General features: G+C 39.5%; 1 protein-coding gene across 2 annotated transcripts in view; it reads right to left on the bottom strand.

Annotated features, from left to right (window-relative positions):
- The window catches only part of LOC145997161 (serine/threonine-protein kinase RIO3), a 69,948-nt gene that overhangs the window by 30,548 nt on the left and 22,859 nt on the right, over positions 1-16,541 (bottom strand). For both annotated transcript variants that reach the window (XM_083133839.1, XM_083133840.1), the window contains exons 4-6: positions 13,307-13,416; positions 7,674-7,853; positions 4,946-5,157 (exon numbers count right to left, since the gene is read on the bottom strand). In XM_083133839.1, coding sequence (XP_082989965.1) covers positions 4,946-5,157; positions 7,674-7,853; positions 13,307-13,416 — 502 coding nt within the window. The remainder of the gene's footprint in view (positions 1-4,945; positions 5,158-7,673; positions 7,854-13,306; positions 13,417-16,541) is intronic.

The raw sequence follows: 16,541 nt of genomic DNA, 5'->3' as shown, positions 1-16,541 counted from the left end.
ACAAAATCTTCCATGCCCAGGCTGGGATTCTAACCCGGGACCCCTGGTGTCGTAGCGCAATGTGCTAACCACTCTGGCACAGTGGCCGGCAATTGTTATCATGAAGATATTTAAACTAGGGATGGCCATTTTTGAAAAAAATGTTATACAATTTTCAAAAATGAAATTTTTAAATGTTTCGTTTTTTGCTTTTTCGAAAAAAAATTCCAAAAATCGTTTTGTTTTTCGAAAAGAAATCGTTTTTCGGTTTTGTTTTTCGAAAAAAAAATAGTTTTTTGTTTTTTGAAAAAAAATTTGCACTTCAATTTTTCGTCTTCGAAAAAATGATTTTTCGATTTTCAATTTTTCAAAAAAAAGAGGGCATACCTATTTTAAACCTTATGTATAAATTCCTTATTGAATCACAAAAATCTAATATAAAATTTGGATAGTCTACGTAACACAGCTTCGTATCAAGAGAGGTTTGTGAATCGCATTCTGCTTGGGATGCTGCGGTAATAAATAGATATGTGAAGCTGAAAAACTGCTCATATATAAACATTTTTTAACGAATATTGATCTCCATTGTAGATATAAGGACGTTATTTTTAATCACAAGCATGCAGAACTTATTACTTAAAAATATTAAGATAAGAAAACGAAGAAGTATACTTTTCTAATGGTGTTCACTTCAGTCATAGACAGAGGAAAGCAAAAACTTGTTACAACAAGTAGCTCACGTTATTGTTTATTGAATAAAATCATTATTATTGGGTTGGTGCGAATGAAATGTCCGGCCCAGGTGCGTCATTGACAAAGGCCAAACAAATCAAAACTACAATACCTGGTTAATCAAAATAGTCGCCATCTGCAGCCACACACTTTTGCCATTGCTCAGCCAACATTTGGATTCCATGGTGAAAGAAATCTGGAGTCTGCTACGCAAAGAACTCCTCAACGGCATATTGCACCGCCTGATCATCAGGGATGGTGGTCTTCCCTGTCAGAAAGTGATCGAGATGCCGGAAGATAGTAGTCAGTAGGAGAGAGGTCGGGAGAATATGATGGATGAGGAAGGGTTTCATATTGCAACTCATGGAGAGCCTGCATCGTCGTTTTCGCGACATGAGGGCGAGCATTGTTGTGCAACATGAGGACACCTTGTCTGTGGACCATTGCTGGATGCTTGCGACGAAGTTTGCGGTGCATTTCATGGAGTTCAGCACTGTAACGATCTGCATTGATGGTTTCACCTCACCTGAGAAAGACATGATGGATCACACCCACCATAGACCACCATACCAGCAACAACACCTTCTGTGGGTGGAGAGGTGGTTTCGGAAACCGCCCTGGATGTTGATCACGATCCAACCATTGTCCTGATTGTTTACGATTGTCATAGCAGATCCATTTTTCATCTGAAGTGACAATCCGATGGAGAAAACCATCCCGGTCATTCCTTACACTCAGAGAACTGCACACCTCCAGACGGTGAGTCTTGTTGACCGGTGTCAAATCATGTGGGACCCATGAGTCCAACTTTTTCACTTTACCGACTGCACGGAGCCGCCGAACGACAGTGGTATGGTGTATGCTTAACTCGTCTGCAATGGCACGAACACTTTTCCGAGGGTCTGCTTTCAAGGCGTTCCTGAGGATCTCATCTGAACATGATATTGGTCGATGGCCACGGGGCTCATTTTGCAATGCTGTGTCACTGGAACGAAATTTGACAAACCAGCGGCGAATGGTGCGTTCATTTGCCATTGCTGGCCCAAAAGCACTGTTAATGCTTTTGGCAGTTTGCTGAGCAGATTGTCCCAGTTTGAATTCGTAAAGAAAAATCACTCGCAATTGTGTGTTCTCCATGGTGCACTTTCAGACGACCCTGTTCAGCAACACACTGCCTCCTGGCTGTCTGGGTGCTCCAGCCTGTTTGCTGGACATATACAGAGTTTATGGTGTTAGACCCGTGACCTCAGTCAATCCCTGTGTTGTGTTGATTAGGTGAGTTTCCCACTAGACGTCAAAGCGGACATTTCATTCGCACCAACCCAATATTAAAGGCTTTCATTTTTGTATTACAAATTGTTACGGTTGCTATAAAAAGTCTGTCAAAATATTATTGAACTGACATCACAAGTCAGCTTGAATAAAGCGTTATCTTATCACTTATTTTGATAATGTCTTTGCATGTAAAGCATGGTAACTACAACAATTCCTTGAACAACCCTCAAATAAATCGCATGTAGCACCACCGAAAAAAATAATTTGGATGAAATATCATGTTTGTAAGCATTAACAGTGTGGCAGGTGGAGGAAATGTTTCGAGCTGACGGAAGAGAATTGATGGATTACAGTGGCTACTTCTTGAACATTCACCTTACATCCCAGACTTAGTCCCAAGCAACTTTCACCTGTTTGGGCTGCTAGGCAGCAAATTGCAGATGATGAAGATAAATATGAAGTGTGACTGTGGTTGGGATAGCAGCCTAAACACTTTTCATGCAGCAGGTTTTTGGGGACTGATAAAAGTGATGGGATAAGTGTATCACTGTTGGTGGAGATTATGTTGAAAAATAAAAACAGTTTTCAAGTCAGTACAGTAGAACGTTATTTATCCACATTAATTGGGACCAAAGGTTATGCAGATAACGTTTTTTTTGCGGATAATCAAACATGTGTTTATTTAACAAAGAAAAGCACATACAGAACAGGTTCATTTTATACACACAGTACACAGTACTACATACGTATATAATACAAGAAAACAAAAGACATGAGAAAAGACTCGTAATATACCTAGTCGTATCATAAATACTGACACAAAGTTTGAGGCAGTGTGTACAACCGGTTTTCAAGGTCGCGGCCAACCGTCCTGTGCTGTGCAAGAGGCTGGAGTGGGCCATTGTGAGTTGAGCTGTCATAGAGGAAGTGTGTTCGTACAAGTGTAGCTATGGAGTGGGGCGATTACGAAAATCGTGTGGGAGTAATAGCGCTTCATAAAGTGGGTCAAACAGCCCCCATGATATTCAGAACACTTAAAAAGTTGAATATCAGCAAATCTTTCGTGTATCGGACCATCAAGCAATTCACGGAGACTGGGACAGTTGATGATCGCCCAAGGCAAGGCCGCCCACGCAGCTTACGAACCAAAAAGTTAGTGCAAGCAGTGGCAGCCCGTATTCGGAGAAATCCTGTACGAAAGCAGGCTGTGCTTGCTCGTGAGCTGAACATTCCCAAAATGTCAGTGTCTCGCGTGTTAAGAAGTGACTTGGGGTTGAAGGCTTACCGGCAAAGTACAGGTCACTTCCTCAATGCACGTCTGAAAGAGCAGAGGGTGATAAAAGCAAAACGCCTCCTGCAGCGTTACGCCAACAATGGCCACAGGAAAATTCTTTTCACAGATGAAAAGATATTCAACATTGAGGAAACTTTCAATCGCCAAAATGACCGGGTGTATGCGTCAACATCCCACGAAGCTCGGGAGAAAGCACCGAAGATCCAGAGGGGTCATCATCCGGCCTCAGTCATGGTTTGGTGGGGCGTGGCGTATGATGGCACCACCAAGCTGCATTTTTGTGAAAAAGGGGTGAAAACGTCAGCCAGAGTGTACGAAAATACTGTGTTGAACTCTGTTGTGAAGCCTTTGAGTGACACTTTGTTCAGGAACCAACCTTCCAACAGGATTCCGCACCAGCCCATAAGGCACACTCTACCCAGGAGTGGCTCAAGAGCAATGTCCCGGACTTCATTGCTCCAGCTGATTGGCCTGCTAGCAGCCCTGACCTCGACACGTTGGATTACAAATTGTGGTCAGTGCTTGAGGGCATGGTCTGTACGAGGAGGCATGCCAATATTGACAGTCTGAAAGGGTCCCTGGTAAAGGCAGTGGCGACTTTCCCTACGGAGACAGTGCGTAATGCTGTAGATGAGTGGCTGCAGAGACTTCAGGCCTGTGTGAAGGCCAAAGGTGGCCATTTTGAAAAATGATTGGTGTTATGTGTTCATTAGACCTGTAAGTAACCTATACAATCAAGACATTAAAGTATCTTTAACACTTTCGTTATAATTCACTTTCAATGTTGTGTCAGTATTTATGATATGACTAGGTATGTACAGTACGTGCCTAAATTACAGTACTGTACCTATACTGTGTTATTTATGCAGAAAAATAATCAGAAATTTTCATTTGGAATAGATTTAATAGTCTTTTTTTTAAGCACTTCCTCTTTTGAGTGTGGATAAACGACGTTCTACTGTATCTCACTAAGTACTTTATTAATAAGCGATTTTGTGATCTACTTACTGACTTACCCTTGTACTTGACAACAGAAAATCATTGTCAGCCATGTTAATGTATACTTACTTGTATTTTAAGACATTCACGCCCAGCTCTGGGAAGGGAATTTAAAAGGACAGCTCGGGCATTTTTTGAATTGCTGCCATCATAAATTTTCGAGATTTTCAAAATGGCACCCTGGAGGCTGCAAATGGCACTTTCTCATAGACTTTTTGAGCCTCGTGGATAGGAACCCAACCTCTTCGAGGATTCCTGCTGGTGTCCCCTACCGATGATCCGAATTTGTTGGATCCCCTGGACCCCTCAGTAATTTGGCACCCCGGACATGATCTAGAGTACCACATCGCACCTCTCCTCAAAGTCACACAGTGCACCGCTTTTCGTTCACCACTCAACACGGGAGAAGAAAAAAAAAACTTGGAAAAATGGACACCTCAGCTAAACGACCTTAGTCATTTACGGGCAAATACAAGCACATACTTTAAAACCACCATGGTCTTTTACGAGCAGGAATGTGTTAAACTTTTGACCTCTACCTGGTTTTGACCCTAAGAACAAAGGCAGGTTTGAAATTTTGGAAATACAGTGAAACCTCGATTTTACTTTTTTCAGGGACCAAGGTGAAAAAATCTTAAGGTACACGATTTTGCAGAAACTACTTACAACCCTCCATCGGCATGGACAACAAGAGCCTCCTTTCCAGTACTGAGAACTCCATTGATGGAGTCCAACACCTCCTGGTTGACCAAACGATACAACAAGAGACGAGTCCTTGGATCCAGGGACAGCACTGCTGTCGCCTGCTCTGTTTTATCAAACACCCTGTGCCTTCTGGATTGGTCGGTATTGGAGTATAGCTTCAGGCTATTGTAAACCTACAAAGCAATAAGAAAAGGAATGTCATTACAAGGGAACAGATTAATATGTAGTAAAAATGTGCTAAATATGGAGTGTCCGAAAATAGTGTTTACACTCTTTGAACGTTAATAACAGGAACAGCAAGAATGACTCTTTTTTTTTTGGTGTTGCATACCTTAAAGTTATAGATGTTAATTGGCATCAATACTTCGTCTGCAATGCTGCAGAACAGATCAACATATCGAAAAAAAGCAGATATAGTTTCCACGGGAAGAAAAACACATCTTTCTTCACTGTTCAATTGGGAGATCTGTGTGGTTATTCAATGCTTCTTAAGTTTCTCGAAAGAAAAATTTCTCACTTCCGCCATTTTGTGTACACTAATGCCTACTGTCTGGCTAACTGTGACAAATGTAAAAGCAACAGAATTCCTAGACAGGCTCACACACACTCAAAGTAGGCTTTGGAGCTTCAAATACAAAAAGTTCAGTCGAGTTATCTTTACAAGTCTCTCTGTTATTAATGTTCAAAGAGCGTAAACACTATTTTGTGACACCCTGTATGCAAATATATAAAAATTGTAAAAAATTACCTTTTTAATAATACCGGGCACTACACAAGCTACATAAAACACTGCCTTGCCATTGTAACTATTCACATGACTGTCTTGAAGAGAAAACATAAGCGAATCTCATACGTGAACCACAAAATAGTTGCTTCTGGTGCCACTGTCGGGCACGCAACTAGTAGCGAGGGTGGGGTTAGCAATGGACTCCTTGACTTGGGACTCTCTTCCAATGTTGCCAGAATAACGTTTGTCACAAGCAGGAGCTGATGCTTGGGCTTTCATTCTCTGTAGTTGACAACTATTGTAAATCAACAGAAATTTGAAGTATTTTACAATAGCAAAAGCAAACAGTTGGGAGGTGAAGAAAAAAATTGTTTGAATGAGAAACTTGTAATTAATGCAAATGGAGGGTATAAGAAAGGCAGTAAAATTTCATTTGTTTAATGTCAGTTCGGACTTTGTCATTTCACACTAGGACATGTAGTTATTGCACGAATATGGAGTATATGTTGAGAAATATTCTCAAATATGGAAATAATCTGTAAAAATAACTAAAATATGTAAAAATGAGCCAAAAACACAAATGTGGAAAATAATAAACAAGCTCATGAGAAACCAAAATGCCAGATAATTATCGGTCACCACCGGTAAATAAATTTGGCTGTCCTTGTCACTAAGAAAGAGGCATGTTAATTCTTAAAGGCAAAGCAGGTTCTCGAAAGCACATTTTCATTTGGCATCGTCGATTCCGTGATGGTCAGGAAGATGTGGCAGATGATCCCGGTGAGGGTCATCCCTCCAAAAGTCGAAGTGGCAGTAGGTAGGTAATGTTGAAAACGTTCCACAACAACTGAATGAAAACTGGGTACATTCACTGAGGATGATTGCTGATGATTATGATTGTAGTTGTGTGTAGATCCATTTTAGAGCACTTGCTAAAGAGATTATGATAGGTGAGACCATAGTTGGTGGAATCCGGTGCTTGGTTCTTACAGCACAGCAATGCGCCATGCCACAAGGCAATTATTGTCTAACAGTTTTTGGCACAGAAACAAGTTATTGTATTAAACCACACACCTTATTCGCCAGACTTGGCACTGGCTGACTACTTTTCATTCCCCAAATTGAAATCCCACATGAAAGGCCAATGTTTTGACACCATTTTGGAAATTGAAGAAGCTGTGACGAGGCACCTGAACGCAATCCCAAAAGAAGATTTCCACAGGGTCATTCAGCAATTGTACAGCCATGTCACTAAGTGTATGGACTTAGGAGGGATGTACGTCGAAGACTAACCAAGACTTATTGCAAGTCTCACATATTAACACATTTTATTAAGCCAGGCTAAAACCTTCGTAGACAGACCCGTGTACTGTATCAGCAAGCACTTTGAAACGCATCTTAAAGGAAAATAATCGCAACAAAGTAACTGGGAAGGGATTAATAACGCCCAACAAAAAACACAGAAGAAAGCAATTTAAAAGTATGACAGTAGAAAACTTCTTACGTCACATGCCGGCAACATATTTGTGGACATGGACGAATTTGACAAGTGTGTTATTCATAGAACAATTAACGAATTTGACAATCGTGGAGGACAGTGTCCTACTTTCAATTCCCTGAAGAGAAAAATAAACTTTAATGGAAACTAATTTGGGAGCTGGGGTCCAGGTGGCAAAAATTAGAGAATAATAGAAAGATTTTGCGCGAAAAGGCAATGTTCACTATCAAGATGTATCAATTACAAACCTACCTTGCAACTTACCACAAAAGTTAAGAGGTAAAAACATTGCATGAAAACTAGTTTTGCATGGAAGTAATCTTCATGTACAAATTATAACTTTGTATGAAAAACAATGTGACAAAAATGTTGCAAAAAAGAAGGCTTTTAGGAGGCAAACGAGCCATTTCAATGCAAGTTTTCAATCTTGTAGCAAATGAATGAAGTGCATACGTATTGCTTACCTTATTGGAAAGCTGCATATCAAAACCGCCTGCATCCCCAGTGTGGAACTCAGGCGGAAAGCTCATCACACGGCATGCATTCCGACGAGCAACCATTGTGATATCATGCTTCGTCACAACCGTCTCTCCTTGCTTGGTGTAGCCACATTTTGGGATAGCTGGGAATTCCTTCTCAGATTTCTGAAATTATGAAAGAACACATGTTGAAATTATATATGTGTCCTATTCACATTTCCACCAACACAATACAAGCTAACACTACATGTCAATTTGAAATTTTCAGTGTGAGACATTAGTTTATAGCATTACAAATTTGCTAGAAAAGCATTACAGTGGTAGGGATGTAAATAACATGAAGATTAGGCACACACAGGAGATGCACTATAGAAATTTCAGCAAAAAATGCAAGCTCAACCAGGACTTGAACCCACGTAAAGCCAAGCCAGCTCGATAGCTCAGTTGATAGAGCAATGGCACGGTATGACATACACCCGGATTCAAGTCCTGGTCGAGCCTACAATTTTAGCTGAAAAAATAGTTCAGCAGCAGGAGTGGAAATTAGTCAAAAAGGATACAAATTACTGATTTTACTAATCTAAAAAAATTAACGACCTACTGAGTAATTACTAGACCCACATATTTATGGTGAATAAGAGATCAAGATTTTGGTACAAAAACTGTGCACATTTTGGGATCAAAAGCGCAATATAAAATGGATTTTTCGGCGTTAAAATGCTGAATAAAACCCTAAATTTGATTTAAACACTATACTTATTACACAAAATAAACACTTCCCTTGTAATAGCACACTTATGTAGTTGTGAGAGTTTCAAATTCCCATGTGAGAGAGTCCATTTTTACTTCTCAATTTTTTACAGCAGAATTAATCAATTCCGTGCAATCAGTAATTTGCATAATTTACAGGATAATTCAGACTTCAGACAGTGTTGCGTTGGTAAATAAACTCTATAATTTCATGCCTAAGAGTTTATCGTGCATTTTGCAGTTCATTTCACATCATTTCGTCATAAAACATGATAGGCAAGTGCACCTCAAACCTTTTAAAAATATGAAAAATGAATATTACAGTGTCATATTTTACATTTTGTGTTTCTGTCAAAAATAAAATATGCATGCCTCTAGTTATTACTGACCAATTTAATTAGCCTTATCAATAAATTAGCATTTTAAAAGTAAAACAGGGATTCCAACAAAAAAAAATATCTAGCATCTACCATATTGCCAACATGTGATAAAAAAAAGTAAAGTAAAGTGTTCCCCTGTGCATAGCACCACGCCATGAAGGCGTATAGGGGGTGTGGGGGTAATGCCCCACACTTTCTTGATCCAGTCATGAGTGGGGGTGATGTGATCAGCATCACGACCCTGACCGCCTTTACCCCCCAGGGTTTCCCCCAGGTACCCATGTTATTCGACGCTGGGTGGGCGCCGGGGCCGCTTCCATCGTTAGAAAAGTTCCCGGATATGAACCAGCCGGGGATCGAACCCGGGACCTTTAGCATGGTAGTCAGACGCGTTACCGACTGAGCCACCGCGGCCACCTGCCAACATGTGATGGCACGCCTTTTTATTGAACACTATGCTGTACTGTAATGTACACTGTAAACTGTAACTGTAAAAAAGGTGACTTATGACAAAACTGTGAATAAGATAGGAAGCAGAGAGGAAAACCTAACCTTCAAACTACAATATATGTGGGGCATTCCACTCTCACGGGTGTGATGCACGAGACTACTGATAGTTAAGCAACAATTTTCTCACAGTTTCCGTGCAATGAATTATGAAACTTAACACAGTAAAATAAACATATTCTACATAACTACCCTTAGAATACTTTCCCAGAACAATTCTGTCATGGGTGGAAATTTATTTTTATTTCTGGGAATTTTTAAATGATGAAAAATAAACGATTTAAGACAAAGAGAGAAAAGATAATTGTCCTTTGAGTATTCTAGTGAAGTTGAGGGGGAAAATGTAACAGTTAAAGGAGAAAATAATTGTTTTTTGGTATCATGGGTGGGACACAAAAATAAATCAAAAAGTTAAAATTAATGAACAATATGTAAAATACCTCCATCTTTCTAACTTAATTATTTATTAATACTTGAATTAATATCTTAATGGCAAATTTATATTCTTAATTAACAAGATAGAATAAAGTTACAGCATTGCTTTTAATTTTAAAAATTGAGATTTAGAAGGGGAATCAAAAGGTACAAGTCAAAGACACTGCCCACACGCTCGTAGACACCAAAATCAAGGAAACGCACGCAATAATGCACATCGATAGCGGGCAAGCGCACCACATTTGGATTCCCCTACTACAACAGTTATCGCCCGGAAATAGCAGGCGACACAGACCCAGATGCACAGTTAACAACAGCGCACCTAGCGGCAGCCAGAGAACTACAAACAAAAGACGCACGCCAAGCAACAGTACAGCAAGTTCCAACGAGGATGGTGGCATTGGCCACTGAAATTAATCGAAAAAGAAAAAACAGCTTTACGGATAAAAGTGAGTACTAGTTTCTCCGTATTTGTGTGTTACCTTGTTGGAACAATAATAGTTAATTTCAGACTGTAGCAGTCAGTTGCCAGCCATGTAGGAGGAAGGAGTGACAGGATACAGCATTGCTCTTTTACCTTCTATTGTAATCATTTTGAACTCAACTTATCTTGCCATGTTCTAAACTTTGACTCTTCTTGTCTTAACTCCTGATGAAGTCCCATCGTGTGGCGAAAGTGTGAGTAAATTAAGTACATGCCAAAACTTCACTTCGGTTACTTAGTGAAATGATGGCATGTGGTGTACGTTATACCTTATCACAATGCTTTTTGTTTTGTGCATTATGAGTTTTTGATATCTTTTAACCCAAAGGAGCCACAGTGGTCTAGTAGGTAGAGCATCTGACTGCCACATGGGAGAACCAGGTTAGATTCCCAGGGTGGGTGATCTAAGGACAGAATTTTTCCAACCTTGTCTCCGCATGAAATGGTTCTGGGGCTCGGCCAGCTTTAAATCAATGGGCGCATGGATGTTTGAGCATGGTGCTGATCACATCACCTCCAAAATGGCCGAGATCGAAGAATGTGTGGGGCCCTACCCTTTCGTCCTCCTAGATATGTCTCATAGCATGGTGCAAAGTGCACAGTCTATAATTATGTCAAACATAACATATGTCCTTCTCCTGCCTTTCTTTCCAAAGCCTGCTTTTAATGTGTTACTATAAAAATCTTGTTTTTCTTCCCAGAAAAAGTAAATTTCCTGACTTTTCCAGGATTTTCAGACTGGTAGATAATCTGTCACATGACTGTAGGAACACGACACTACTGCATACAATATCTCTTTTGCTCCCGTTGGTTTATTGTGGTAACCATAGCAACATTCGAAACAAGATTTTTTTCTTTGGGTAAAAATTCAATTTGTTTTATTGTTCTTCTTTTGTTTTATTGTTATTCTTTTGTTTTATTGTTCTTCTTTTGTTAACTTTCCTTGTGGGAGATAAAACGTATAAATTTCACTGCTGCTGTTGTCCTTCCATTCTGCAAGTACAGAAAACAAATTTCATCTCTGCAAAGACAAACAGCTTTCCTTCTATTATTTTCGTGTGTGCAATGCACATTTGAAAAGTGCACGCTCCAAAACCTCCCTTCCTCAAGAGGCTTAGTCAGCATCATAAGTAGCCATACACTAAAGGTTAATAGATTCTGTATCAATCAAACAACTTCCGACTCAGATATTTACTTTCTCGGTCGTTATTAACCTCAATTCAGGTTACTGTTTGACCAGCGATCCGAGAGCTCTCGAGTTTTCTGCGCATGCCCGAAGTAGAAGAGTCCAGTCGTAAATTGGGGGAGTTTGCGGAACCGCTTCTCTGAAACGCGAGCAGCGCGAGTGTCACGTGGGGAAAGAGAGCAATGTTGCCAACCGGAGAATATTGTCACAAGATATTGGAAGTGCTCTGGCCGTGGAGAGGCGTCTTTGCAAAAGCTGAAGTCTTGAACGTAGCGCCAGTTCGGCATCTTTGACCCAACCTCAGAGGAAGCCGACTGGACCCGTATCTGGTTTCAAGCCACCACTACGGGCGTCTGGAAGGGGGGGACGCCCCCCTGAAAAATGAAAGTCATCCAAAAACTATGTATTTCGCACATATAATTTCATTTTAGCCACAATAATATGTGTTAATTATTGCATGATCACCATAAATACAAATTTAAGCAATGCGTTTTTAGGGAACAGCACTATTTTTGGAGAAAATTTGCCTTGTTTGCCCCCCCTTGGAAAAAAAACCTTCCTTGCCCCTCCCTGGAAAAAATCCTGCGGACGTCCATGGCCACCACCTGTGGCGATGTTGTCACTTTTGCCTGCAGTGTTTAGACATCCATTCATTCACTGCGACGTTTTACTCCCAAGGTCTTTATATTATATATAAAAAAATAGCACAGCACAATAACACTAATCGAGATTCAACTCTTCAATACCAACAGTGAACCTAAAATTGGCAATCGGCATGGTTGTGCATGTCCCTCGGTTTTCGTTACTTATGTTCTGGTGGATAAGCATCCTCGCAGATTGGTAACACTGTTCAACGTGCAACCGCGAGTGGCGTTCTCGCGCCTGCCTTCCTATCACCAACCACCCCTTTTTCTTGGCACTTTGCCAACTGGAGCTCTCTGATCGCTGGTCAAACAGTAATTAGCCTACAGCACCTCACACAACTGTAAACTGGCAGGACCTTTTCAAACTTGCTGCCAAGTACAAAAAAAAAAAGAACTAATTGTCGTAAAGAGACGAGATAGATTTTGTGTTCTTTCTTAAAGACAGGGCTTTTAGCAGAGGAAAAATTTAAACACGGTGCCTCCCAATACTGAGTGTTAAGGGAAGAAGAAGAAAATAATTTATTTTTTCAATTGGCATGTGGTACACACACACCCCCCCTTTGGCCCCCACATTAGACCAGTAGTAGTAGTCTGTAGCAGTGACATATTCCTACAACCATGTAAAGTTTTGTTGAAAATAGGCTGATACTTCTTATGGATAAAATAAGAAGAATGTATAAGAGTGGCAATGTTGCCACCTTTCAGAAACAATTCCCGGAATTTCAATAGTACCAATGGATATATTGTCTTGTAATTCAAGTGTGTCAATACGCTTTTATGGAAACTAATGGACAAAAAAAGGCAGAACTGAATTGTTGTATGTTGCACATGTTGAGTTTCTCAATATTATGTGAAAAGGTTAAATATTTCAGGAAAAGATGGTGGTTGAGGAGTTATAGCCCTTATTTTATAAATCTATACCATAATATTACGAGGGGTAACAAAAGATTTGTTCAATCTCTGCTTGTTAGTAGCAGTAACAATGGATATATTATTTTGTAATTCAAGTACGTTACAACTTACAACAAGGAAATATGTGAGGAAACATGTATTCCATGCATCTGCTAAGGGTTAAGGAAAGTTTGTAGGTTTTAGTGAACTTTGGAAGTAGTGAACCATTATCTGAATCTGTATGGGGGGATCATTATAAAGAGGGATCACTGCATACAGGTAATAACTTTACATGATAATACTTTTGCAATTATCTTAGACCATTATTGTTGAAAACTAACCTCAAAGCTATCCCAGTTTCTCTTAGAGTCATCAACTTCTTCCATGTCCGAGTCGCTGTCGTACAGGAGACTGTCTGGATTCACTCGATAATTTGAATATGAAATACTTACTGGAAAGATAATTAAATGCATTTTAAAGATTGCCGAAAATATAGGATTTTATTATTATGATCATGAAATTATACATGTTTAGAAGTTATCATGCACCCTGAGTACAATACATACACAAATTACTGCTGATACCATATTATTTTACTGTGTTGCATTTTTATTATTTAGCACCACGTTTCTGCCACTTTTGGCTAGTAGCAACTATGAGGATGATAGGCGATTAGATGAATTGGGCGAAGACACTCACAATGATTGATTGAATGATTTTGATATTATGGACTCCAGCACATACACTATACTTGAATATTATCCAATATGGGTATACACCAATGAGCCATTACATTATGACCACCTACCTAATGAGCTATCACATTATACCCGCAGTCCCACGTGCAGCACTGTTCGATGAATCATGTGCTGTGAAACATTATCCTGGTCACCACCGTTGTACCTGTGAGTGATTTCTCGCACTGTGGCCCTGCGGTCGATCCGAACAACACAGTTTCCGTTGGCCTCTGGCATCAATGAACCGCTGTCGACACACGGCCAGATGATGTGTTGTTGTTTGCCCATCGTTGCACCACTTTCGATACGTGCTCACAACAGCGGCAAGAGAGCAGCCAACAAGCAACGCTGTTTCAGAGATGTTGGTACCAAGGTGCCGTGCCATCACCAGTTTGACCTCTATCAACCTGGGAGAGATCGGCCGCTCTTCCCATTCTGATGCCGGAGGCACTACTAACAGCAAGACCGTAGACCTGCCCAATATATATCACACTGCCAGCGTGTCACGTGTTACTCTCCACGCTCCAGGCACACTAACTGTTTCCAGGTTGGGGTGGTCATAATGTAATGGCTCATCGGTGTATACCCCTTGACTAATAAAACTCAGGACAGACCTTTAACAATGAAATAAAATATGTCTGTTAAAATTTCCGTATTCAATTCTTAAAACTCATCAAATCATTACTCAATATGAGCTAAAACAATACTGAGGCTATAAAGGGTAACTCGACATGCACAAGGACAACACAGCCCTAGGGAGGATAATATTGGCCGTAGGTCCAGATGCTAGAGCGTCTTCGGCCTGCAACATTGCAGTTCCCGGGGTGTATTACATGGAAGTGATGTTGACCTTTGGGTGTCTCACCAGAAGGCAGCACCTTACACGTTCAGGAACAGCAGGGTGTCTACAAAAATAACAAATCCAAAATTCTTGACTTTTCATAGCTTTTTCTTGACTTTTATCTCCTTTTCCTTGACCTTTGTTTTCTTCTTATCAACTTTTATTTAATCGCCACCTACTTAGGTAAAGTTGGAAATTACGAAAAATCTTACGCAATGAAAATCCCCTACCACAAGGCCCGTTAAGATGAAAACTGAAGCTGTACTTTATCCTAACAAGAGATTTAGACTTGCTTTAATTATTAATGCATGTAAAAATTAATGCTTCAGACTTCATCCTGGATGAGAAATGGCCACATTACTTTATTTAATATTTTTACAAAATTTCACGCATACAAGAATGTATTTCTTAAGAAACAAAGCGAACAAGTCTTAAACACAACTCAATACAACTTTAGATTTTCAAATATTCAATCTTATCAAATCCAAGTACAGACATAACAATGTAAATTCACTATACTGTAAAAAAAGAAAAAAGAAAGCAAAAATTCTTCATCACAAGAAGAATCATCTTCATCACTGATAGACAGCCTGAACTGTCATAAGTCCGAAATGCTGTCACAAGATTGCCAGGATTCAATAGATTACTTGTATATAAAATGCTTATTGGAAAGATTACTCACACAGACAACCAGTGGTTATAAACCAGTGGTTATATCGTGAGTCCAGTACTCAATGAACTTGCCAAGAAGTGACTTTAAAAGTTTGATTTAAGTCTGCTTTATGTCCAGGCAGGCTGATCAGGAGGATCTAATAAGACAATTTTGACAGTGACACTGAGGAACAGAGGGTTCCAATCCGGCAGCACACTCATATGAGGCAGGCATACAATATTTGATGCCACGCTACAACAAATGACTAAACAGCGGTCCTGAATAAATCAAAAAGTACATTATGAATCACTTTAACCAATGCAAAAATAACAATTACTGATGATGTTCTAATTTCATTTAATGGCTAATTGGAACTTACCTTCTGCATGCCCCTTGTACATGTAGACAACGTAGACTGTGCAATACAAGTACACAATGTATACTTCGTAAACAACATGGCGATGAATGAGAGCTTAATAACAAACATTGTAGAAACGAAATAGAATTATACTGTGTTTTAATTGTTGAGGAAGAGTAAACGGAAAAGTACTTTGTATTCTTCTTCATACAAACAAATAATTTTCTACTAAGTGTCAAACAGAATGTATGAAATAATCTCGTGAATAATTGAAAAATAATCCTATGACTATTATCCTTTTAATGATACTTTATCCCACTTTTATCCTTTCTGTGCGATTTCTTTGGATAACCCTGAAATTTCATTTTTTTTTTTTGGAAAGAACTTGTTAAACCACATGTAAGTAGTGACCTGTGCTTTATTTAATAATTGTAATCTACATGTAGACTTATAGTCTATAACTAGGGATGTACCGAAGCTGATTACAGATGTATGAAAATCGGCAGAAATTGACATATCGGTATCGGAATCGGCAAAAATCCGATATTTAAACCGGTACAGGTTATACTAGAGTTTTACCTTCTAACAAGTTTTATATTCTAGTTTTGTAAGATTTATTGAAAATTTGATTATGATACGTCATTATTGTAGAGTTTTTGTAATGAAATTATTGCAAACTCTCATTCAGAGGATCAACCTAACTATAAATCGGAATTAAAACAGTACATTGCTGAACCAGGATCTGCTGTTGTATTGGAAATTCAAAAGTGAGTATTCAAACCTGAAGCAAGTGCTGAGAAAATACTTGGGCATACCTGCTGCATCAGTATTCGGTGTAGCTGAACAGATTTGTAATAAGAGAAGTAGGTTACTTCCTGAAGTGCTTCCAAATCTCGTATTTAAGTTGAATCTGGCTGAACAGGAATTAATTTTGCATTTCAAAGAACTGCTTGTGTACTAATGTTAAATCTCTAGGTTCACATAACCT

This window comes from Lepisma saccharinum, chromosome 13, assembly GCF_977018435.1.
Source record: "Lepisma saccharinum chromosome 13, izLepSacc3.1, whole genome shotgun sequence".
Taxonomy (NCBI): Eukaryota; Metazoa; Arthropoda; class Insecta; order Zygentoma; family Lepismatidae; genus Lepisma; species Lepisma saccharinum.
This window is presented reverse-complemented; position numbering and strand designations above follow the sequence as displayed.